The sequence below is a fragment of the Anolis carolinensis genome, chromosome 5, assembly GCF_035594765.1.
Source record: "Anolis carolinensis isolate JA03-04 chromosome 5, rAnoCar3.1.pri, whole genome shotgun sequence".
NCBI lineage: Eukaryota > Metazoa > Chordata > Lepidosauria > Squamata > Dactyloidae > Anolis > Anolis carolinensis.
In genome coordinates, this window is record NC_085845.1 from 83,738,443 (window position 1) to 83,762,960 (window position 24,518).

Consider the following 24,518-nt stretch of genomic DNA (forward strand, 5'->3'; position numbering starts at 1 on the left):
GAGTTGACATGCAGAGGAAATGGCTGTGAAGGTACAATATGATTTTTTTCTGGTTTCATTCCCAAGAGTGGAAGAGTGCATAATGTGCCAAGATACCAAAAGCATGTTACATGTAACATCAAAAGTATCCCAAAGTCCACTCCTCTGGGTGTTCTCTGATAACATGATGCCATATCTGGATGCTAGATGGAAATATTAAGAATGCACACAGACAAGATGTGACCAACCACAACTTACCAGCACATGCCCACCATGTGTTTACAGATGTGGTCTTCCATTCAACGTTACCATGCAATTCTTAGTGCTATTCTGGCAATTGCAGTCTTCTTTTGTGTATATTGGTTATATACCACATCTTTTTAACCCTTTTTAATTCTAGTCAAAACATTATTTCCTACACTTTAACAAATTATGAATAGGTATATCCATAAACATACTTTCCCATATGCACTAAATAAATATAAATAATTAAACCATGGGATGGATAGATCAATGTTTTTATTTGTGTACTTATATGCTGCTTTTTCTCCCAAGGAATTAAATCACCTACAGTAGAGTCTCACTTATCCACGCCTCGCTTATCCAAGTTTCTGGATTATCCAAGCCATTTTTGTAGTCAATGTTTTCAATATATCATGATATTTTGGTGCTAAATTCATAAATACAGTAATTACAACATAACATTACTGCATATTGAACTACTTTTTCTGTCAAATTTGTTGTATAACATGTTTTGGTGCTTAATTTGAAAAATCATAACCTAATTTGATGTTTAATGGGCTTTTCTTTAATCCCGCCTTATTATCCAAGATATTCGCTTATCTAAGCTTCTGCCGGCCCTTTTAGCTTGGATAAGTGAGACTTTACTGTATATGTTTCTCCTCTTGCTCATTTATCAGCATACTTGTGAAGTATGTTGGGAAATGATGACAGATCTGTGGTCACCAGCTACGTTTCATGGATGAGTCAGATGTGAACCTCAATCTTTTCTTCTACTCCATAATAAAAACTTTGTCAAGCTTTCTAATCTTCTTCCTGAGAGTCTAAAACGTGTTTCTCAGCCCAGGAAGATAAAAAACATAGAAGCCAGTTTACATAATCTTCGCTACATTATGTCTGTATAGTTTTTTTCTTTCCTTCCCGGGAGTTAAAACAAACATAATAGCTGCTGGGACAATTTATAGTCTTGCCCAGGATTAGAAGCAGAAGACGAGCTGCTTCCAAACAAAAATTTTACAGTACAATTACTCTGCCTCACTCACAGTATTTTATAACCAGAAAACACATTTCTGTATTTTTCCACTGTTTGCTTCTTTTTAAAAAATCATCCCCTCCCACCCCAAACGCCCAATTGTTCTGTTAAGTGGAAAAACCGGATTAACTGCACACACAATGATTCCCAAATGGTCACAGGGTTTTTTAAAGCTAACAAACTCCCCCAGTTACCCATCTCTACACTTCTGTTTTCCCTTATGATATTTTAAAGGAATTCTGATTACAACAGGAATGTTACTATCTGGGTCTTTCATACAACTGGGTTGTGTAGTTGTTCCTTTATTATGGGGGAAGGCAATCAGAATGCACAATTGTCAGTGGAATAAACTACAGTAGAGTTGTGCCAGCAGTAAAGGAGACACATCACCAAAGTTATTCTTTCTCTCTCATAGCTTTACTTAACGACAGTTTATCACATTTCCCAGCTTCTGTGCCCTACTTCTTCATTCCTACTTTGTACTTTCCATCCACTTGCTTTTTCCAGTCCAATACAAATTAACTCCAGGGTAGTTTTATGGGGCCAATTTTTTAAAACTGAAAATAAACAAGGCTTGCTTTGTATCATCTATTCGTTTACAGATATGCAAGGTGAATAAGTACAGTATGACCAGAACCCACAGTTTCGCCAACCAACATATGACAATGTCCTCTCTAGAAATTTTCTAGATTCTCCGGGTGCGTTTTATACTATGCTCTTATTAGAAGTTACTACAGAACACACTAGCAAATTTCTAGAAATGATACCTCTCTGGGAATTTTTGAGGTCTTCCAGGATGACTTTATGGTAACTTCCAGTAAAAGTCATTTCAATAAAGTTCACTATTATCAATGGTTTCCTGTTTCCATAGTTCCTGAATGTATTCCTTGCAGTACAGGGAAAGCAAGCACACAGACATTAGTCTAATAAACTAGCAACTAATGGCAAATGCTACAGGTGGCAGGAAATGACCCTCAACTCAGTTGTCCTCATAGTCCCTCATAGATTCCTCTCTTGGAGAACAGATATATCTATGCCCTCCAAAGGCTAGTCTGCACCCCTTTGGAGGACAGTGTTTGATCACCAGTATCAAAGTGGAATTTAATTTAGGGTCCAGGTTGCTTCTGTAAACAGAATATGGGTGAGGTGCCATTCCATCCTTGGTCTCAAACAGCATAGTGTCTTGGCCTGCAGATAATCACATGGCTTTATATTTTCTTTCTGTCACTCTTCAAGGAGCTTCCTGTTGACATTTTAATCTCACTGTACTCTGGGCCTTGTCATGTAACACTACATTTTCTACCCATATTTGATTTTGGTTTTCCCTCCCCCCCTTTGCATCCTAAGAAAGCTAGGAAACAGAAAATACGTGGCTACAGCTAATACTACCGAATACTGTCCCCGGCAAAGTGGGGGGGGGGGGGGAAGGCCATGCATAAGCAACATGTTTTTTTGGGTTTGTTTTTTTTGAGAAACACTAATTACTGAATTTAAACGGAATGTAGTCCCAACAGTAGAGTATGTGCATGAGTACACGTGTGCATAATGCATGGTGGGGGAAAGAGGAATTCTACAAACTTGAAGCAACTCTGGAAGAGTGGACTGATTAAATTTATTGACCACGGTTACTTGTTGCTATTTATTTGGACAACTACATCAAATTATGCCAGAAAAAGAGGGAAATTATTCAATTTCAACTTAGAATAATACACCTAGCAAACTGAATGGAAATTTTGATATTTACATGGATGTTTGGGCTCCACAGTAATAAATTACATGCCATAATGTCATTTAACTGGTCAGATTAGTATAGCATGATTAACAATCTGAGAGACATAAATTAGCCTGATAAGAGTCACTGATTCCTCTTTCTAGAAGTGTGCCTTTGTCTGTATTTATGCATAAAAGAACAGCAAAGAATAACAGTTGAAGGTTTAGTGTAAACCATCTCCCTGTCAGCTCGGTGCTAGAGAACAGCTAAACGTTCCTTTATCAAACACCTGTCTCAGCTCCTATCAATTCTGTGTGTTTTTGTTCCCTAAAGCTGACACATTTCTTTAGGTAATCATAAATTTCCTAGATGCCCAGGATCAGACCTCCATCCCACAGATACTTCAAACAGCACTTTAGAAATACTGTTAAATAACATGGTTTCCTCTTTAGGTCAAGCTATTTAACACAAATAAATCATTTTCCCTGTCTAAATCCTTACCCAAGAATATCTACTCTTTCTTTTAGCAAAAAGCTCCTTTTTGTTGTCAGATTCTGTAAGATTTGCCAGTTATCTAAGCACTTAAAAGATTTGTGATAATAAATATTGTCAATAGTTATTGGTGGTTTTTCTTTTATTTCTTTTTCATTTTAATTCACAACACTTAATATAGCACTTTGTCATTTTAAAAAATTAGCATGATGCTTTGCAATGCTCAAAGCACGTCATCAACTTAAAAAAATTAAAGTAATAATTGTAAGACAAGGTTGTGAAGGTATTCCCGATTTTTAGATATGCAGACTTGAGGCAGGTCACTTAAAATTAGCTTTTCAATCATAGGATTTGAACAGTACCTATACTGACACATTATCCTTTTAAGTAGGCCATTTTATTCTTCTGTTGATCTCTTTGTAGTTCTGTAGTACAATTGCTAATAGTTGGTTATCTATGGACTATACCCAGGGCTGTAGCCAAGGGGGGGTTAGGGGTTCAACCCCCCCCCCCCACCACCACTTTTTCAGGATTAAAAAAAGCCTGGTTTACTCATTAAATTTAACTGGTTAACCAAATCCCCATGAGTGTCCACTGAAGTTTATTGATGGAGCCTGATTTCTAAATTATTTTGCGTTCTGGAACTATTCTTCATGATTTGCTAAAAAAAAGTTTCAAACCCCCTCCCCCGAATTTTTTTTTCTGGCTATGGCCCTGACTATACCATATATAGGACTTAAACCATTGGAATGATTTCTTGTGTTTGTTGGCTGATTTCACATCACGTCACAAAGGCCATTTTTTCACTGTAGAGTAGGAATGTTTCTAGCCAGATGGTTAGAATAGATGAGCAATGTGTGCTGAAATCTTAAGAACTCAGAGGAGGTGCTGAATAATATTTAAACTGAGGAAGCTAAGACATAATACATTATTTAAAACGGGAACATGCGTAATTCAGTACGATAGAAGTCAAATAAACCTGTTTAATTATAACCCAGCACAACTTATATCGATGATAGATAATTCAGAAGAAAAACTGAAAGCACGTTATACATAGATTTTGCATACAACATCCTAATTACACAATTGACATAGTTCTCAAGAATGTACGTATGTTTATTTCAAAACCTTTGGTAATCTGTAAAAAAACTGTAAAATTGTTATGTTAATTTTTTTCATTCTTTACAATGGCATGAAAAATGCACCTTCTATATAAAATGGCAAAGTCAAGGTTGGCTTTTTGGCTTCTTTTTTAGTATTTTGAAGTAAAAGATGGTTGAAATTGTGGATGCAAACTCCATGGATATGGATGGCCAACAGTATTGTAAAATCACATACGTATTCTGACTACTAAAGGTAGACAGAACATTTCATAGACTGCAGAAATGCAGAAAATATACGTTGTGTTATCTGAAAATGCACACACCCAATATTGAAATTAACATGTATGAACTGGGTTGTTGTGCATTTCCCGGGCTGTATGGCCATGTTCCAGAAGCATTCTCTCCTGACGTTTTGCTCACATCTATGGCAGGCATCCTCAGAGGTTGAGGTATATTGGAAAGCTAAGCAAGGGAGGTTTATATATCTGTAGACGGTCCAGGGTGGGAGAAAGAACCCTTGTGTTAGCTGCTCCTTATTGATTCATGTCTGTAATTCCTGTAGTGTTGTTCTTTATTTCCTGTTTTGATTTTAGAGTTTTTTAATTTTCATGGTTTCCTCCTTTCTGATGAAATTGTCCACACACCTCTAAACAAAGGATTCCCCCAGGCACGAAGAAGCCAGTCCATGAAGCTGGCAAGTCCATTATTGATAATCAAGGTGAATAATTACAGCATTAACACTGGTCTCCAAGAGACAAGAGGTCTTTCTCTCACCCTGGACCTTCCACAGATATATGAACCTCCCTTGCTTAGCTTTCCAATATACCCCACAACCTCTGAGGATGCCTGCCACAGATGTATGCAAAACGTCAGGAGCAAATGCTTCTGGAACATGGCCATACAGCCCGAAAAATGCACAACAACCCAGTGATTCCAGCCATGAAAGCCTTTGACAACAAACTTATATAAAATTATAAATTGTGTCTTCAAGAAAAGACAGCTGTAAACGTGAATTATTACCACTGTGCATTTTCACTTTTTAACTTATGATTTTATAATTTTACTGAACCCACTATTTACTGTTTCATTATATTGGTGCATAATTGTTTCACAGTTACATAAATGTAGAAAGAACTCATGAGACAAAAATGTATAAGTAGCCTTTAATAAAGTTTTATCAATCATCTACACAATTTCCTTCAAAATTAGAATACACCGTTTTTAAAACTAAGGTTACAAATACTGTACAAATGATTTAATTTTGAACTCAGTCAAGCAAGAGTCTTAGAAAATGCTTTCTTACTCAACTTTAGTATTCTGGCTTTTCCATTGAACAGATGAAACCTGAAAACAGCTGAATATAGGACAAAGAAATTGTTTGAGAGTCCCTACACCAGTACAGTACATGGAAAATTTTGGAATTGTATATAGATATTTTTTTTCTTAACAACAGAATGCAGTGTTACTTGGACTAACATGGAACACTTTCAGCTTCATTTTTGATGTGATTTGATATAGATGCAAATGGCCAAGATCCTGCACTGAGAGAGACACCAGAAATTTCCACCCAGATAGAACTATGATACACTTTCCCAATCTACTTCTGCTGAACCCATCTTCATTTAGTGGCCATTGTGAGCAAGAATGCTGAAGAAGTACCTGGCTTTGGGTCCATGGCCAGCCAAGTAACAACGTTATCATCCAAGAAGCCCTGCATCATCCATTTGTCATTCTGCACCTGACAATAAGGGCATAGGAAGATGCTTCCTTAGAAACTCCCACTCTTCGTCAACTACTAAATGCCCTTGGCTCACAATGAAAGTGAGTCCTGGTTATTGTGTGAAGAGAGTAATTGATTCCTTCCTCCATAGCAATACAAAAAGGAGAAGTATGTAGGCATAACTTTCAACAAACACAATGCCCAGATTGTGGTTAGGGGCTAGCATAGAATGTGGCTGTCAAGCTGGGTCCAGGGCCTCCTAGCCAAGAGGCTCTGCTGCCTAAGAAGCCCTCAATTGAATTTTTCAGTGTGCCAGCCAATAAATTTGAAACTGCTCAATTTCAATTAGCTTGGCAGGTTCTTCTTACCTAGCCAGAGTGACCCAGAGGGGAAGTTTTCACTCCAGTTGGATAACTGGGCATACATTTAAAAGCCCAAGCCTTGTGAGAGCCAATTCAGTCCAAGCTTTGTTCCACCCTTCCTCCCTTAAGACTATTGTTATATGTGTGTGTAGGGGTACACGGTCACATCTTTAGAGACCCAAGATTCATCTACATATGTCAATCGTATGGGGGTCTATTTAAGGAGCTTGGGACTGTGGGGCATGGGGCTGGTTCTGTCCAGCTGGGGAATATAAGCTTTCCCTATATCCTCTGGTGGTGGCAAAACCACACTGGAGAGATGCACGGCTGGACCATCTCAGGCCATCCAAATGTATCGGGGTAGATATGTGGTGGGTAGGTTGATGCCAATTCAGATTCATGCATGTGCCAACCCTATCAGCGATAACTAAAGCTGTGACCTAGTTCTTCCAATTAATTTTGTCTGTCTCGTCTGTGCAAAACAGTTCTTGCTCCTGAACATGCAATTTGTGTTTGTTTTTTGAGGTATTTACAGAGATGTCCAATATAAGCATTAACATTCAAGGCCTAAATCCAATTGCTAAAACCAATTGGAAAACACCTTTTGAATCAACAGAGGTTATGTAAGTGTTGATTTATCAAATTCTCATTAATTTAGTGGGTATTCTCTAGCTGGGCCTTGCCACGGAATTAAGGTTATTGCAGACAAAACTGGTACTATCAGCAATGATTTCATGGTTGAACATTCAATTATAACTTCCCAATGAAGATTAATATAGTTAATATACCAAGTATAGTTAATACTTGTTCCATTTTTAAAAAATAAATTATTCTGTTTTTAAAATAGTAAAAATAAAAAAGATAAAACCAACCATCATAAAAATGTAGAGAGTTTCTTGATTTTTTGCCAAACTAGAAAATGATACAATCAGATACATATGTACAACTTTACCAACTGCAAAGCAGGGTCCTTTTGCAAATCAGGAGAATGTAAAAGAATGTTCAAATAACGGTGGGAGATGCTTAATCAAAGGTTACACGAATATACATGCATCTTTTGGGCCTAACCAAAGTAGTTTTCTAGATTATGGCACTGGTGTGTATTTGAAAACTTAGAAAACTGGCACAGAGGAAATCTATAACTATTAACGATTTTCAAACATTTGCTTAAAAAACAGGAGCTCTTACATAGCACTTCTTTATAAAACAGTACCATTACTGTCAAGCTTTTAAAAGCTGAGTACTATTTCATTGAACTTGCCATGTAATTTTTGTATTTCCCATGATGAAATGAAAAATACTCCTCCTTTTAAATAATAAATTCAGAAAAAATATTGAAACCTTTGAAATATAGTTCATTGAGTATTTCCCAAAAGTATTTTTTTTCTATTAGAGGTGCGGAAATAGTTGTACAGAGCTTCTCATCACTATTTTTGCATATGCAGCAGCAGAGGAGACACAAAGTGATATTCCACATATGATTGCTGCCACTAGTGTCTACTTATATCCGAGTGATTTCATTTTGCCCTAGATGTAAACTGGCTCTTACAATATGCTCCTTCATCTGAACCACTTGCCATCAGCATGGCCTATGTACTTTAACTTCTAGAGAGATTAATTAGCTATGCCCAAACTGCAAGTAACATACAATTCAACATTACATACGATTTTGTCATTTACAATGGCATAGCTAGAACATGTTCTCTGCAACACGGAAAGAATGTTTTGCCAGTTTTACAAACAGAAAAAACATGTTAAAGCTACAATAAAGGGAACAATTTACAACTTAAAACCTTAAAAGACCTTAAAAGAATTAAATGGATTAAGGTGAAATAGAAAAATATTGCTTTAAAGTATTCTCAATGCCCAATAGTTTTCAAGAGCGCTTTCTGCCTTCTTTTAAGCACCTATATTATTTTCTTTAACAAAGTGGGAACAAACACGGTGCTTCTACTTCAGTGCTGTCATCTAAATTCTATCAATAATTTATTAAATTATTATTCGTGGCACTGGAAGAGAGAGAAAAACTACCTCAGTAAAGCTCTCATCTTCTTGTTAAACATTGTACTCTTCTGCATTCTCCATAAGAAGGTTTTTTTTGTAAAGTTGTGGCTTCACAGGAGGAAGACTCCATAAACACATTTTAAACCATTCCTGTTGAAACCATTAGAAGAAGCAAAGGATTACCCACTAGTTATTTGTATACATCCTCATTAGGCAGAGTGTTTTTCTACTCCTTGTTTAATTCCCAGCACAAGATGAATGAACCAATTGAACTGCACCGTCCAGCCTTTATCCCTACATACTTCAATCTGATCTAGGAAATACTTTTTAGCATCTTCTTCATTTTTGCCAACAGTTAGAGCATCACGGATATATTCAATGTCTTCCTTGCTAGTCAGCTGAGGCATGCCAGTCATTAGCATCATAGAAAACAGGATGATGAGGAGGTTTGTGTGCTTCCGAAGTGCAAGGTAAGCCCTCACACAGATATCCTAACAGAGGAGACACAAAAACAACCTGATAAAAATAACTGAACATTATGAAGTGAAATAAACTAGAAATCATTTAACTTTGATCTTATTCTCTAATCTCTTATCCCAGCTTGTATAGTGAGTGTGGAACTGCTTTTTAGTGGTTCCGGATATATAGGTATATAACATCAGTATACAAATCAAACATTTACTAATGACATTATGTAACATTATTTTTGTTCGTGGGTTATAAATGTCAATTCCTAATCGGTTCTATCATAAAAACATAGCACAATTTGCTATAGTTTTTCAATGAATATCTCATTGAGTCTCAACCAATTCAACGTAGTTTGTGGCAGCCACAAAAACAAAGTTTCTAGAGCATAACTACCACACAATTATACAGGAAGTAACACTTGCAAACCAGGAACAGAGAATTTTTCAAATTTTGTTATATAATAACAAAATGTATATTAACACCATTCTTTAGTAAACATGTAATTTTACCATTTATGAAATATGAAAGAAAATTTAGCAATTCACAATTTAAGAGGTATTGCTTTAGCGTTTCATAACACTTTGAGTTGTGTGACATACATGAAAAATGTGATTCTAGATAGAAGTGAGCAGTCACACTGCACTACATGTTGTTGCAAAGGGATTCAGAGTTATTTTATGCATATGAGCATCTGCTCTGTAATAGCTACTGTACTTTGAAAATTACAAGTATCATTTTATTCCATAATGGAACTACTACGTCATCAGATTTTACTGGCAAGGAACCCTACAAGTTCCACAACGTATACAAATACTTGGTCAAGGAAGCACAATCAGTTCATTTAGGATGCCTGTTACATTTGTTGAACCCCACTTTGCCTTCCACACCGTCTGACATAGAATGGATCCACTGCTCCCCAATAGCTGCATATTGTAGGAGGAAAGACCAGTAATAATATTCAAGTACTTTCTCTCAGTAGCTTTCAGACAATTTCTAATATCTTCATTCTTAAATTCCTGTTTCCATGGTATTCCAAGTTCCCAGGAAAACTGAACTTGAATCTGAACTGAGATAGCTGATCCTATATGTACATGCAAACTAATTGCTTAATGGAAAATTAAGGCACTTGAAGAAGCAGGAGATGGAAAAAACTGCTTCTGAAATAGCATTTCAAAGGTCACAATGAAGGCAGAAATTGAGGGAGCTATTTTCCTTTTTCAACACCACCTAATTTTGATTCTTACATTTAAGAGAACATTTTCACTTGTTATTTTTACATGCAAGTAAAAAAGCAGAAGCCAACTTTGAGCTGACTCTTATTGACAGCTCAGTGTTGACAATACTGGTCAACTGACTGTATAAGGCAACTTTTCATGCTCTAATGCCCTGGTATATCTACCTGTACAATATATGTCTATGTTACTTGCACATATTTTTATTTTTAGATCACTGTGCAGAATTATAAAATATTCTTAGAGTAGCATTGGACAGAATGCGAGTTCCTCTGTTTTCTTCAAATTTTGTACGATACAGAACAAGCAGCTCTAGTGTAGCCAGACAGACCATTGAAAACCCAGGAGATAAAATAGTCTATTTGCAAACAGAAACAACATGCAAACTCCAACCATTTGTTTTTAAATATCACCTCTCTCTTTTCTCTTCCTTTTCCTTAGATTCACAAAGCACCTTAGTCACCTTTAAAAAACAGTTTCCATTTATAGATTGCATTTCTGATGTGCCATGTGTTATTCTAAAAACTTCACTTTTAGTCATAGATCTTGCTTTTGTACCTGAAAATTTTGAAAGCGTGGACTGGTTTTCTTCCCAGAGGTTCCCATCACAAAAAGAAAATCTGGCGTCAACACAAAAGGAACCCGTTCTTTATTGATTCCAAGGAAGCTTTTGTAATTTCCAAGAATATGGCCAAAGTCAATGTGAAACAGATTACCTTGGGAAGAAGAAACCAACATAAAACTGGGTAAATATTTTAAGAAATGCTTTTTTGCAAATGCAAAAAAAGGTTAGTGCACATCTGTACGATTATTAGCCAACTTCATTTCCTAATTTGCAGAGCAGTTACGCAACTGCTTTGAAATGTTTGTAAATTATTTTTAAGTAAAGCTAAAGGGTTTTTTTTAAAGCTCACAGCCTTCTTGATATATGAGAAGAAAAATGGAAGGCTGAAATGGGTAATTAACTTATTAGTAAAACAATGATTATGAATGTTGTGCAGCTGAGTTCACACCAGTGCAGAAGAGCATACTGTGCATGTTCCTCTACCTGTCTTCATACAAACATCTTTTAGTAACTTTTATACTTAGCCGTTTTCCATTTTCTATTTCTCATTCACAGATAATTATCCTATTGGATAGAATCATACCTTATCCCCTTCTTTAAAATGGTGAAAGCAGCATCATTTTAAAAATAATTTATTTTGCAAAGTGAACAACAAACAACTCATATCAAGAGAATAGCTGGACACAGGCATAGTCAAAACTTCATGGAAACAATTGTTATTCAGATGTAAAACCCATACTCACCTGCTTCTGTAATCATAATATTGTCATTATGTCTGTCTCCTATTCCAAGTACAAAGGTTGCCACACAGTAACCAGCACAAGAGTACACAAATCTTTCCACTGCTGTCTGAAACTAACAGAAAACAGCCATAAGGATGTAACATTTTAAAAAATCGGGAGCGTCAATATCAATTTTTGCCTATGCAAGACAATCATCCTCCCTTTTCATGATTGCTGATCAATGAAAAATTATGCAAAATGTTTTTCAAAGAGTTCCATAAAACCATCAAAACAATTTACTCTGATCTTGACATTCTAGCATGCTTTTTGTTGTGATAATTTTATAAGGGATCAGGCAAGGAATTGAGAAATGAACACATCAAGTGAAAGAAAATAGCAAGTCATCATCAATTCACAAGTCAGATTCAATACCAGCTTTTTTTGAAGCATTGATCTGAAATCAGTAAAGATATTAAAACACAAAAGTGTTTGAGTTAAGTATGCTATGTAGGCTTTTCCACACATTACTGCTCTATATGGCTGAAACATAATCTAGTTCAGATTCAGCCAGTGAAGATTCACCTTGACCCTGGCTGTAGCCTTTCCTCCATGGTCCTCTAACATTTTCTCAGTTTGACAATAGGATAGACAGAAAGGGGTATAGTATGGAGAGAGAAGGCAAGAGAAAGAGGATTTATGTCCTGCTAGTACTATTCCATTAACGGGCAGAATCCACTAGAGGGCGCTAGAGAGAAGGATAGTCCATTTTACGGGGAGAGGGGCTTGAAGGAGTTATTCCCCCTCCCCATTTGCTTTATCATTAATGAGGGCTGTTTCCATGACTGGAACATGGGTGGGGGGAATAACAGGAAAATAGGGGGAAATGGTTTTCCTCCTTCAACCCATTTTCAGCCCCTGTAAAACTGACTATCCTTTTTCTAGCACCCTCTGGTGGCCTCCGCCCAGCTAATGGAACAGTACGCTCCTGCCAACTTTTAGCTTTTGCCTTGTCCATTGCTGATTTCAGCATCACCAGCATGCATCCCCTCAACTACTTTCACGCAAGGGAACACAGCCCACAACTTTAAAAAAGTTCTGGGTCACTGATTGTAAAGAAGTATGAATTTTAGTTTACAGATGCCATGTTTAACTGTGTTTTAAAAAGGGTTAATATTTCCGTTACTCAGCACTCAGAGTTGGTTGCCATGGAGAAGCTAACCCAGCTAACTGGGTTAGCTGAAGAGAGAGCAGAATTTGGAGGGAAAGTCAGTCAGTCAGTCAGTCTGCGGTCAGAAAACCACAGGGAAGGTTAGTTTTTAGAGTATGTGCCTGAGAAGGTGTCTTTAAGACTGATTCTCAGTTGAGAGGATCAGGGTGGCTCAAAGGTTGAAATTTGAGTCAATTCTAAAATAAGTTTGGTGACTTATTTTAGGTAGTCTGGGCTCTGTTGAAGCTCAGGGAAGGCTGATCCTAAGTTAGGGGATCAGGGATAAAATAAGTTTGGTGACTTATTTTAACGTAGTCTGTCTCCTGACTAGGAACAGATATTCTGTGATTGAAGCGGAATTCTAAAATTTGAAACACCTCAATATAACTTTGCAACTGTTCAGTAACGTGCCTCAAACAAGAATTAAAGTTATTGTAACCATCAAGCTTGTGCCTAAATAAATGTGATTTTTATTCCCTCAAACATCTCAGTCTGTCATATATACGCACATCAAGAATAAACAAGAAGAAAGAAAAAACATAAACTTTAAAGTCTCCTCTCTAGGTAGCTAGTGGCTACGTATTCCTATAGTGGTGGCAAGAGTCGCTAATCCCCTTAACATCTGGTGGCCGCATTATAAACATTTTTACCTCAGGTGGCAGCGTTTAAACAAAACATATTTATATTGGTGGCAGCGGATATAACAATAATAATATAATCTATAATTTAAAAACATCATCCATCTCCACATCTCCGCAATCGGTGTCAGAGGTGGGATCTAAAAGGATTTCCCCCTTTCTGAGTTCATTACAATTTGGTGGCAGCAGTGGGAATTAAAAAGGATTCCTCCCTGCCTGACATCTTTACACCGATATATAGCATACCTGGCAGGAAATTACTGGAGGTTTCTCACTACATATTAAAATCTTAGGAAAATGTTTTGGAAGGGAATAGCTAACTTATAACAACAACATTTCCCACATCTTATAGTAATATGCAACCCATCCCAACTTGAAAAACATTACAACGAAGAAAAGAAAAAAAAACGTATTCACCTTTTCTTCAATTACACATTTCTCCTTGAGCCACTGGTTTAATATTTCATCCTTAAATGCACCAGTGTTTCCAACCGTGCTTTGCTGGATTTTGGCAATTGTCGTAGCATCTTTTACAATTTCAATCATTCCTATGAAGAAAAGGACATCATCATGATTACTATTCATTGTCTTTCCTTGTGTAAGACATTCATCTTATGCAAGATTAAATTAGTTCTTATTTCACAGGTCAGGAAGCAGTGAAGTATGCTACCATTCCAAGCACCACGAGACTTTGAGTCAGAACGAATTCAGAAATGAAATCAAAATATTCCAACTCTTCCGAGCAAAACAATGTTTTACAACTCTGATCCACCAAAATCCACTACCTATTTTATTCCCTGTAGAAATGCAGCCATATGGCAACAGACACAAATCTAAGGATTCTTCTTCCCAGATGGACTCCATTATCCGAAGTATCTAGTAAAAAAACAAAAAACACACACACACACGGAGAATCAAATATTTGATCATAACTTTTGAAGAAATTACCAATCTGTTTTCTGCAACTGAAGTTATTTCCATTTTATAGAACAATCCTTAAGAGATGAACACCCAACATCTATTCTAATAGAATTCAGAATACAAATGATAAATAATATATACCATATCCTCATAGGGTCTGCCTCTCTGTCCATAAGAGAATGATCCAAAACTTGACTTCATGAGAAGAACTGGACTTTCTTTGGGAAATTATGGTAAAATGCTGGCTAGATTCACATCCCACTATGTCAGTGATTAAAGAAACCCAGTAGATTGGGGTAACATATACCTGAATGATACTGGAAGCAGCATTATGCGAGAATGAGAAGGCATGTTTCACATAAGCATGCCTATTGCACAGGAAAGACATTCCTCCCCTCAAAGAGCATAGCAGGGAAAGGAATGTTAGGAAGCAATATGACTTTGGACTATCCTGCAGTGATGCAACAAAAAAGGATTAATGCCCATTATCTGGGATCTTATTAAAAAATACAACTGCCAATAAATGTGAGACTTAAGGTTGCCACTAACATAAAAGAAATCCTAAATGGCTGGGATAAAAAAAATGAAAAGATGTTACACTGCAAACTTTAATTGAATAAACAAGAAAAGTGTCAAGTTAGATCTCTTCACAGAGGTAAAAACAAAATACTGTAGTACCATTTGTAAGAATGTCATCTCATAGTCCATGTGTATACCTGAAGAAAGAAAATGCACTCACTTTGCTTCCTTCTGTACACTGTTATTACAGTTATGTGAATTTAAGGCCCCATCTATACTGCCATTATAATGAATCTTGATATGGATTATATGGCAGCACATATTCATATAATCCAGTTCAATGCAGCTCAACCTGCATTATGTGAGTCTATGCTGACTGGATTACAAGGCAATGTACATGGGCCTCTTGTTGGATTTTCTTGGCAAAATGTATTCAATGCGGATTTTGCCATTGCCTTCCTCTGGGGCTGAGAGTGTGACCTGTTCATAGTTACTAGTGTGCTTCCATGGTTAAGTGGAAATGCAAACTCTGGTCTCCTGAAGTCCTGATTCAGGACTCAAATGACTATACCACACCATTATCTATATGTTACTTTTAGATATTTCCAGTTGAAACAAAAAAAAGGTTAAAACTTAAATTTTCAAGAAATTACCATGAAGAAAATACCTGTAAAATAAGCATGTCCTGCCGCAGATCATCTCCATGTTTGAAGATTATGCCAATAGTTTCATTGGATAGTGATGTAGGATCTGCACATTTGAATTCTAGCCAAAGAGGTTTTTTCTTGGATGCCATTACTTTACATTTTTCTATCTGCAAGACATACATTCATATATTTCCTACAATCAGAACTGATGTATAAAAATTAAGAGATTAATATATTAAGTTGTTTAGGTTTTTCATTCACACTCACAAGATACTATGAAATGTTAAAAAACTTCCCTTAAAATTAATGTGCCTGTGGTGCAAACCATTATGGAATGTATTAAGACAGGGGTCCCCAAACTTTTTAAGCAGAGGGCCAGTCCACAATCCTTCAGACTGTTGAAGGGCTAAATTATCATTTGAAAAAAAACAAAACAAATTCCGATACACACTGCACATGTCTTATTTGTAGTGCAAAAACAACAACAAGAACAATGAAAGAACAATGAAAGAGTAATACAATATTTAAAAATAAAAACAATTTTAACCAACATACATTTATCAGGATTTCAATGGGAAGTGTGGGCCTGCTTCTGGCCAATGAGATAATCAAGTTAATTAGGATTGTTGTTGTTGTGTGCCTTCAAGTCATTTCAGACTTTCGGCAAGCCTAAGTCTAAAATCTATTTATTTATGTATTTATTTATTTATTATTTACTATATTTATTTACTACATTTGTATCACACCCTTCTCACCCCAAAGGGGACTCAGAGTGGCTTACAAATTATATGTACATACAATATATTATATTATTAGCATAGCACAATACTAGCATTATATATTACTATATTGAACTATACCACTATACTGTAACATTATTAGTAATATATAATATATAATTAATACTATTATATGGTATTATTATTAGTGTTATATTGTATTACATTATATTATTATACAATATATTTTATTATAAAACTGAGGCTGAGCGCATGTGGCCCCCGGGCCTTAGTTTGGGGACCCCTGTATTAAGAGATTAAGCCCTAAAGTTGAAAGAAAAATTCCCTTTCTCTATCAAAGGGAGGAATCCTTTTGGTAGATTAGGGTTGGAAATCATGCCGCCTGAAAGTTACATGTAGCCCTTGGGAGTCCCTTGTAATGAACATTGTAGGGTTTACTTATAAACAAACACACTTAGGACCAGTTTTAAGAGAAACAAGATTTGAGATAAGAAGAAAAAGAGCCTAGAAGTTTGTAATGGAACAACTAAGTAATAGTGCACCAAAAACTGATGGAATGTAACCGTAACATTGTTCCTCACTGATTTCATGATGGCTCGTGCTTTAAAAAAGGAGAACCTAATGACCTCATAGCACCTTGGATTCAGTAAGCCTAGAGGCAAAGTTTGGAACATTATTGTTTTAGTCTACAAAAGTATAAAATAGACTATTTGCTAACTACAGGGAATTGGGGCAGTCACAGTTCAAAATCTAATTTTTCAAAGCTCTGATTCTAGATGTTAGGATTTGCTACTTCCTAGCAGATTTTCTTCTGTGGTCAATCTCATCTTTACCTGAGAAATTAAAAATATCAGAAGCAGAGGCCAAATAATTAATGCTTTTATTAGATTATTTTTACTTTTTGAGGCAAAGTTTTTTTCTAGTCAACATTTCTAACACTGTAGTTTAAAGGAACAAAAAGAAGCATTAACACCCTCTACTTTCTCCATCACAATGTTACTTCTGGGTTTTTTAAATGTCTGGGTGGGAAAATGGTTGCAGTGACCAGGGGTCCCCCTCTCTATGGAATGATTCTAGACTTATTCAAAGATCACATTAACATCTATAATTTTGACCCTGCCAAAATCCTGCCCTCAACTAATAAATGAGGTCAACCTATACACAAGTATACACAAGCAGTACGAATCTGGGGAGTGAGGTGAGCTTCTGTCTGTTAGCTCCAACTCTCCCCCAGGTTTTCACTTCTTCTGTGATATAGTGTTTTAATGGTGTGTTTTAACTATGTTGTATCTCACTTCAACTCATGAGAAGAGGTGGGTAACAAATAGATTATTTATTGTTTATAACTAGCAATGATCGTTCCATTGCATTTTCTTTTCCAAAACATATTTGCTATTTCTGACTTTTAATGCGGTTTTTACAATATTTCATATTTTTCCATGACTCTGACTTCTCCTGATTACAAAACTGATGTCTCTGACCTTGTTGGCATTCAGCCATCCAGGTTTACTATTAGAGAAGAAATAAGACTTACCACCAATGCTCCTGCCTTCAGTCCCGGGTCATATGGGACTCTGAAGCATTCAGGAAACTTGCAATCCTGCAGTTTCTCAAGCTTTTGTTTGAGCTGTGTAATTACTAAAAACAGACAATTAAAAGAAGATTTAAAGCTCAAAAATTATACGTCTAAGAATCAGTCATAATGTGAATGCAATGCAATTTTTATTCTGGTAAATAAAATCTGCAAATTATTTGACAAGGCACGGGGCAAATGGAAATTATGTTTGTATACCATGGTAAGTAGCATTTGCATCCAAGCTTAAATCAATAAAATCTCTTTTTTGTCAAAATCTAGTCTAGAAGCTACTTGGATACTGCTCAGAATATTAGTATCTTATCTAATTTGACAAACTAACAAGACATGGCAAGTGTATCAAAAAATTAGAATGCTTTCAAAAAAATTAAAAAGGTAAGGTAAAGGTTTTCCCTGACGTTAAGTCCAGCTGTGATCGACTCTGGGGGTTGGTGCTCATCTCCATTTCTAAGCCGAAGAGCCAGCATTGTCCATAAACACCTCCAAGGTCATGTGGCCGGCATGAATGCATGCAGCGCCGTTACCTTCCCACCGGAGCGGTACCTATTGATCTACTCACATTTGCATGTTTTTGAATTGCTAGGTTGGCAGGAGCTGCGGCTAACAGCGGGCGCTCATTCTGCTCCCGGGATTTGAACCTGGGACCTTTTGGTCCGCAAGTTCAGCAGCTCAGCGCTTTAACACACTGTGCCATTATATTTTTGTTTTAAAACAATAATCAAGCTACTTTCTAATAAGAGCAAAATATAATAAACAACAAATACACTTTCAAGCATATTGTCATTGCAGCAAAAAATCAATAAAAGCAATGAAATAGTAGGTTAGTTAAATACTTATTGCAAAAAATACATAACACAAAGTATATATAAAACTGAAGGACTGTTGTTTAGAAAGGCATTCACCCACTAATTTCAGAAAATATGAAAAATATAAGAAAGGAAAGAATTTCTCTTCCCAAATGATCATACTTTCTAATAAAATAATAAAAATAATAAAACTTTATTTCTATCCAGCCCTATCTTCCCAATGAGGAATCAGGGCGGCTCACAACACGCAGCGGCAAACATTCAATGCCATCAACAAACCATACATCATAACACATCACATTAGACATCAACATCAAATAATAATGAAACATTACAACAAATTTGTCATCACACACCTTAAAATGCATGTTTAGACGAAAAAGCAATTAGAAACAATACTTAAAAATTAAGCTAATAAAAAATTAAACTACTTTGAGATGTTACACCTCCCCAAATCCCCAAGCCAATATGGCCACTGCAGATTTCTGGGAGCTGTAACCTCCAAAAATAACACTTCCAAGCTCTGCAAATGACAGCACTCTGAAAACCTTTTCTAAAGCATAAAAAATGGTGCTCATGTGTTCATTCTGATTTTATTTATATTTTCAATTACATACAAGTTTTCTAAGTAGCAAATGCTCATTTTCTAAGTTAGTTTTCTATGCCTCAAAGACCGAAGCTCCACTGTTAGTTGTGGCAGATAATAGCCCAGGTTTTCCGTGTTATTAACATTTTCAGAAACTTTCTCAAAAATGCAAATATAATATATTTTTTTTACTTACTTGCGACTATTTTAGTATTTGCAACTGCACTGACTACTAGTCTTGTGCTGCTGGGTAATCCTTGCCCTATTTTATGTTCTGGCTTTCATTGGGGCCCTGATCCGCTTTCCAGAGCCTCCTGAAATCAGGGGTTTTTTTGGATCGAGGCCCAAAATTTGGATCATTATGTGAGGGGCTTCCCACACACTGGCTCCCCTTCCCCTTTCTTACCTGCTGTTGCTGCTCTGGAGTAAGAGGTGTTCAGCTGCAGGCAAGCTCCGGGCATGCCTGAACACGCCAGTCGCCACACACGCCCTGCCATACTCTCGGAGTGTGTGTATTTGTGTGGTGGAGCCTGCAAGTAGGCCCAGAGCACTCCTGCAGGCCCCGCCAGTCACCACACACGCTCCACCACACTCTTAGAGTGTGTGTGTGTTGGGGCCTGTAGGCAGGCCCAGAGCATGCCTGCAACCTAGCTCCAGGCCTGCCTACATGCAGGCCAGGAGACAATTTTGGCTTGACAAAAAAGCAGGCTTTCATGTCGAGCAGATTTCCCTGTGGGGAGACGGCTTCCTGTTTTCTGCTTCCAAAGAAACAGAAGACACGAAAGAAATGGAATAAATGGTAGAAACAAATTTGACTACTGACTATTAATATTGGAAAGACTTTACAGTTTACCTTTCCTAAAAGGCATAGTAAAAACTAAACACAGCAGATAAGAATATAAGTTCTAAAAACTCTACATACCTTGAGGAGTGACATCATACTTTTCAGCAGAAAGTGACTTTATCTCCATTGTCACTTTTTGCAACAGTTCAATTACTTGAACCTGCCTCAGGAAGTCTTGCAGCATCGCTTTCCCACAACCTCTCAAATGAGCTTCTAGGATCACAGCAAATCTCTGCTGATAGTGCATGGACTGTGCAATCTCACTTCTTAAAAACCAGAACAAAAAGTGTCCAATTCTTTTGTTCTATGAGTGGAAAAAGAGGAATCACGGGAAAATACACACCAAATTAAATAGATCTCAGGAATCCATGAGATTTTGGCAAAATTTATAAATTTCATTTCATTGACTGCATTCCATAAACTTACTCTTAAGCCTCTTTTTAGAAGGAATCGGGCCAATGCACTGTCATGATAAGGCTCAAATTTCACAGCCTAACAAATAGATAAGAAAAGTGGAAACAAGTAAAATTTCTATGCAATCTAAAAGACAAAAAATCCAAATGAAAAACATCTTTTAAGGCAAACAAGATGTATTATCATGTTAGGAAGATGTTTATTACTTTTTACAATTCAGAGAGAACTCTTCTAATAAAACAATCCACGTCTGTACTGATATTCTATAGTTCTTTTCAAATAAAAAAGCAATTCATCATTCTATCTCTATAGCAGAGAAAGGTTTGCAGGAAAAGGACAGTGGATGAACTCTAAATGCTAACAGTTCAGGAGTAGGGATACATAATCCTACATGAATTGTTGACACACAGTGGTTTTAGATGTTGCATTTATGCAGGAGGGGAGGGGAACCAAATGTAATTTCCTATCTCTGATGCCTCTATATCATAAACATCTGGCCCAATAGATACATTTAAGAAGTACAAAGGGGCAGCATAAGGCAGGTGAATTTTCAGCATCACCTGGATTACCTTTATGTACAGCTCTATGAGAGAACATCATAGGGCAGATTGCTGATTCTCGACTAAAACAATTTCAGTAAATAGGTAGAAGGGTGAAAAAAGCCTGAATTGTTGCGGTAACCTAATTTTAGATTCTGCAGTCTATGGGAATTTTTGCAGTTAAATTACAAACTCAATTAGAATCCCATAGACTAGGACAACATAGAAATATGTGGGCCACTGTGAGTACAGGCAGTCCCCAAGTTATGAAAAGATAGGTTCTGTAGGTTTGTTCTTAAGTTGATTTTGTTTGTAAGTTGGAACAGGTACATTTTTAAGTGTAACTCCAGTCATTGTCTTTTTGTTTTCATTAACTTAGATAAGTGTTAACACCTCTGTGTTGTTTGTTTTACTGTTTGTTCCCCCGTTCAAAAGATTTCACCCTACTTTTTGTCCCTGTGATAATTGGATTTTGAAAAATGTGGCTTGTGAAAACAAGGATTGGTGCTAAAGATTCATGTGAGACACCTTTTCCCCATTAAAATAACTCTTCCAGGAATTAGTTTCCCTTCTTAGGGATAGATTTCTCTAACTTCCTGTTATTTCATCCCCGTTGTAACTATGAGTCAGGTGTTTGTAACTCAGAGACTGCCTGTATATTATGAAACAGTTTGTAACAACCCCAGTAATGTCACCGAAGCTCCCAGGAGCAGCATATCATAATGATATTTTTAGGAAGGGTGAGGGATGGTGAGTAAAACCTCTATGCACACATTCAAATTGATCTTTCCAGCTAAAAAACCAATCATGACCATCGTATCTGATCAGAACTTATAAAGTTGGCCTTCCACATTTTATGCCTTTAACGTTTACAGATTTGATTATTCATGGATTTGATTAAAATGTTCTCTCTCAGTCTTCCAGTGCAACTCTATGGTCAAATTCTGCAGAGGTTAACTACAGTTAACACCAGAGAACCTAGATATTCCTAGAGATATATTTTCTCAAATTAAAAAAACTTTTGCTGGAGTTCTGTGCCTTAACTTCAATGAATTTGGAGAGCTTACTATATATGCTGGGGATGCTTTAGCTAGAGACCCTGCATTGAGGCAGGGAGTGGACTAGATAGTTGATGAGATGCCTTCCAACTTTGATTTGATGACTCTTTATATGAATGGGAAGAAATTAAACATCTTGAGTTTTTCTCTCACATACTCTTTATAACACCTCTGCTAACAGGAGTTGCACCATACTGCATTTTCACATACATACAGTAGTTCCCCCATCGTTCTTAAATCAAAAACTTTGCATTGTCAAATGCTTTCACGGCTGGAATCATTGGGGTGTTGTGTGGTTTCCGGATGTATGGCCATGTTCTAGCAGCATCAGATCCTCTGAAGATGCCAGCCACAGATGCAGGCAAAACGTCAGGAGAAAATGCTGCTAGAATACAGCCATACAGCCCAGAAACCACACAATACTCCAAAACATTGTCTTTATCAGCTCAAAATCCTGTCTGCATCTGTTTAACACATTCTCCGATTCAGACTCAATCTAAACATTTCAGAGCAAGCCTCCATTTTTTGATATATTGTTATGTTCCTCTAGTGCCCACTTGCTATATTCTGGCAAAGGTATATACAGCTTTGAGTGGATCCTTAAGTCACGGGATTCAGGTCCCAAGTCTTTAGAATTTTGAAAGTCAGAGCTACCAAAAGTCCCAGTTCAGCTAAGAGTGGGATCAATGTAGATCAACACAGCATGAAGTAGGGATAACTCCAGTTTGCCAGATCCATTGTGTTCTGGACCAACTGAATCTTCCCAACTCTCTACAAAACTATTCATTTCAGTAATCCAGGCTTAAAGTCATCAAGATTGTGGCCATAGCCATCTTTTCAAAGGTATCATGTATGCATCTTCAGAAGTTAGAATGAACTAAATACAGCTCTCATATTTGGTTCAATCACAGGCAACAGGTCCTTATAATGCTGTCTTTCTTACTATTGATCACTTGAGTAATTGAGCAACTTTCCTAATTGCCATCTCCCCTTTGTTAAAGGATATTTTCAATTAGAGGACACTTTACTTCTATTTTAGTCATAAATGTGTTCTGTTGCGGACAACAAAGCTGGGCAAAAATGTCTCCTTTTTACAATAACATAATGAATATATACAGTAGAGTCTCACATATCCAACATAAATGGGCCAGCAGAATGTTGGATAAGCGAATATGTTGGATAATAAGGAGGCATTAAGGAAAAGCCTATTAAATATCAAATTAGGTTATGATTTTACAAATTAAGCACCAAAACATCATATTATACAACAAATTTGACAGAAAAAGTAGTTCAATACGCAGTAATGCTATGTAGTAATTACTGTATTTACGAATTTAGCACCAAAATATCACGATGTATTGAAAACATTGACTACGAAAATGCGTTGGATAATCCAGAACGTTGGATAAGCGAGTGTTGGATAAGTGAGATTCTACTGTACATCACAAACATGTAATACTTTTCATGTACCAGCTCTAGAATCTGGGACAGTTACTTTATCGGATTACAGAATCCCCCATCCAGTGGGAGATGTAACCCCTGAATGTATTTTTTTCTAAGCCCTGACCAGTTCAAACAACCAGAGATATAAAATGTCTAATAAACCTAATAAAACTACAAATACAACTGTTAAAGTGGCGTCAAACTGAATGAAATCTATAGTGTTGATACATTCTCAGTTAAATATGGGTAGTCATGTGTCCATTCTGCTTCCAGTTCCCATCACTCTATTTTTGTCAGACACATGCCAATAAATACTCCATCTTCTCCTTCCCTTTTCTAGCAGAATAGAAAACTGCAGCTATAACCCCTTTAATTCCATATACAGTTTAGGCAATAATCTGCTCAACCTAGCAAAATAAACATTTCCAGCAATATAATCAATGGTTATATATTTGCTTGCACACTGGAGAACAGCACTGATATCCTTGTCCTAGTTCTTACTTGTCACATTACACTTAGGCCACTTTCACACTGCCCTTTAATCCATATTATTTAATCAGATAATCTACGTCATCTGCTTTGAACTGGATTATATGAGTCTACACTGCCATATAATCCAGTTCAAATCAGATAACCTGGGTTGTATATGGCAGTGTAGGAAGGGCCTTAGATAAAATGATCCTTTATTCAGTACACAGATGTGTAAACCTGTCTCTAATCACTTGTAAGCTTTCTGCTTTCTCTCCTGTGTCTACAAAGCATTTGTAATCTGCACACAAGGTAACATGAATCCTGCAGTACTTCATTCATTTTCAGTAACGAAGTATGTTCTGTATGCTTCAGATAATGGAGTCACATCTTTCATTTAAGTACCGAAGGATCATGTTTTTTCTTGTCTTTCAAGCTCCTTCTCCTTCTCCATCGAGTAAAA

General features: G+C 36.6%; 1 protein-coding gene across 6 annotated transcripts in view; it reads right to left on the minus strand.

Moving 5' to 3' along the window:
* Positions 1 to 5,707: 5,707 nt before the first annotated feature.
* pik3cg (phosphatidylinositol-4,5-bisphosphate 3-kinase catalytic subunit gamma) overlaps positions 5,708 to 24,518 on the minus strand; it is a 42,067-nt gene continuing 23,256 nt past the window's right edge. For 5 of the 6 annotated variants that reach the window (XM_008111568.3, XM_016994002.2, XM_016994003.2 and 2 more), the window contains 9 exons: positions 20,560 to 20,625; positions 20,212 to 20,437; positions 17,838 to 17,941; positions 15,584 to 15,730; positions 14,262 to 14,352; positions 13,894 to 14,024; positions 11,653 to 11,764; positions 10,903 to 11,060; positions 5,708 to 9,135 (listed from right to left, as the gene is read on the minus strand). In XM_008111568.3, the coding sequence (XP_008109775.1) occupies positions 8,854 to 9,135; positions 10,903 to 11,060; positions 11,653 to 11,764; positions 13,894 to 14,024; positions 14,262 to 14,352; positions 15,584 to 15,730; positions 17,838 to 17,941; positions 20,212 to 20,437; positions 20,560 to 20,625 (1,317 nt within the window). In that variant the 3' untranslated portion in view covers positions 5,708 to 8,853. The remainder of the gene's footprint in view (positions 9,136 to 10,902; positions 11,061 to 11,652; positions 11,765 to 13,893; positions 14,025 to 14,261; positions 14,353 to 15,583; positions 15,731 to 17,837; positions 17,942 to 20,211; positions 20,438 to 20,559; positions 20,626 to 24,518) is intronic. The other variant, XM_062981707.1, reaches the window with a different exon arrangement.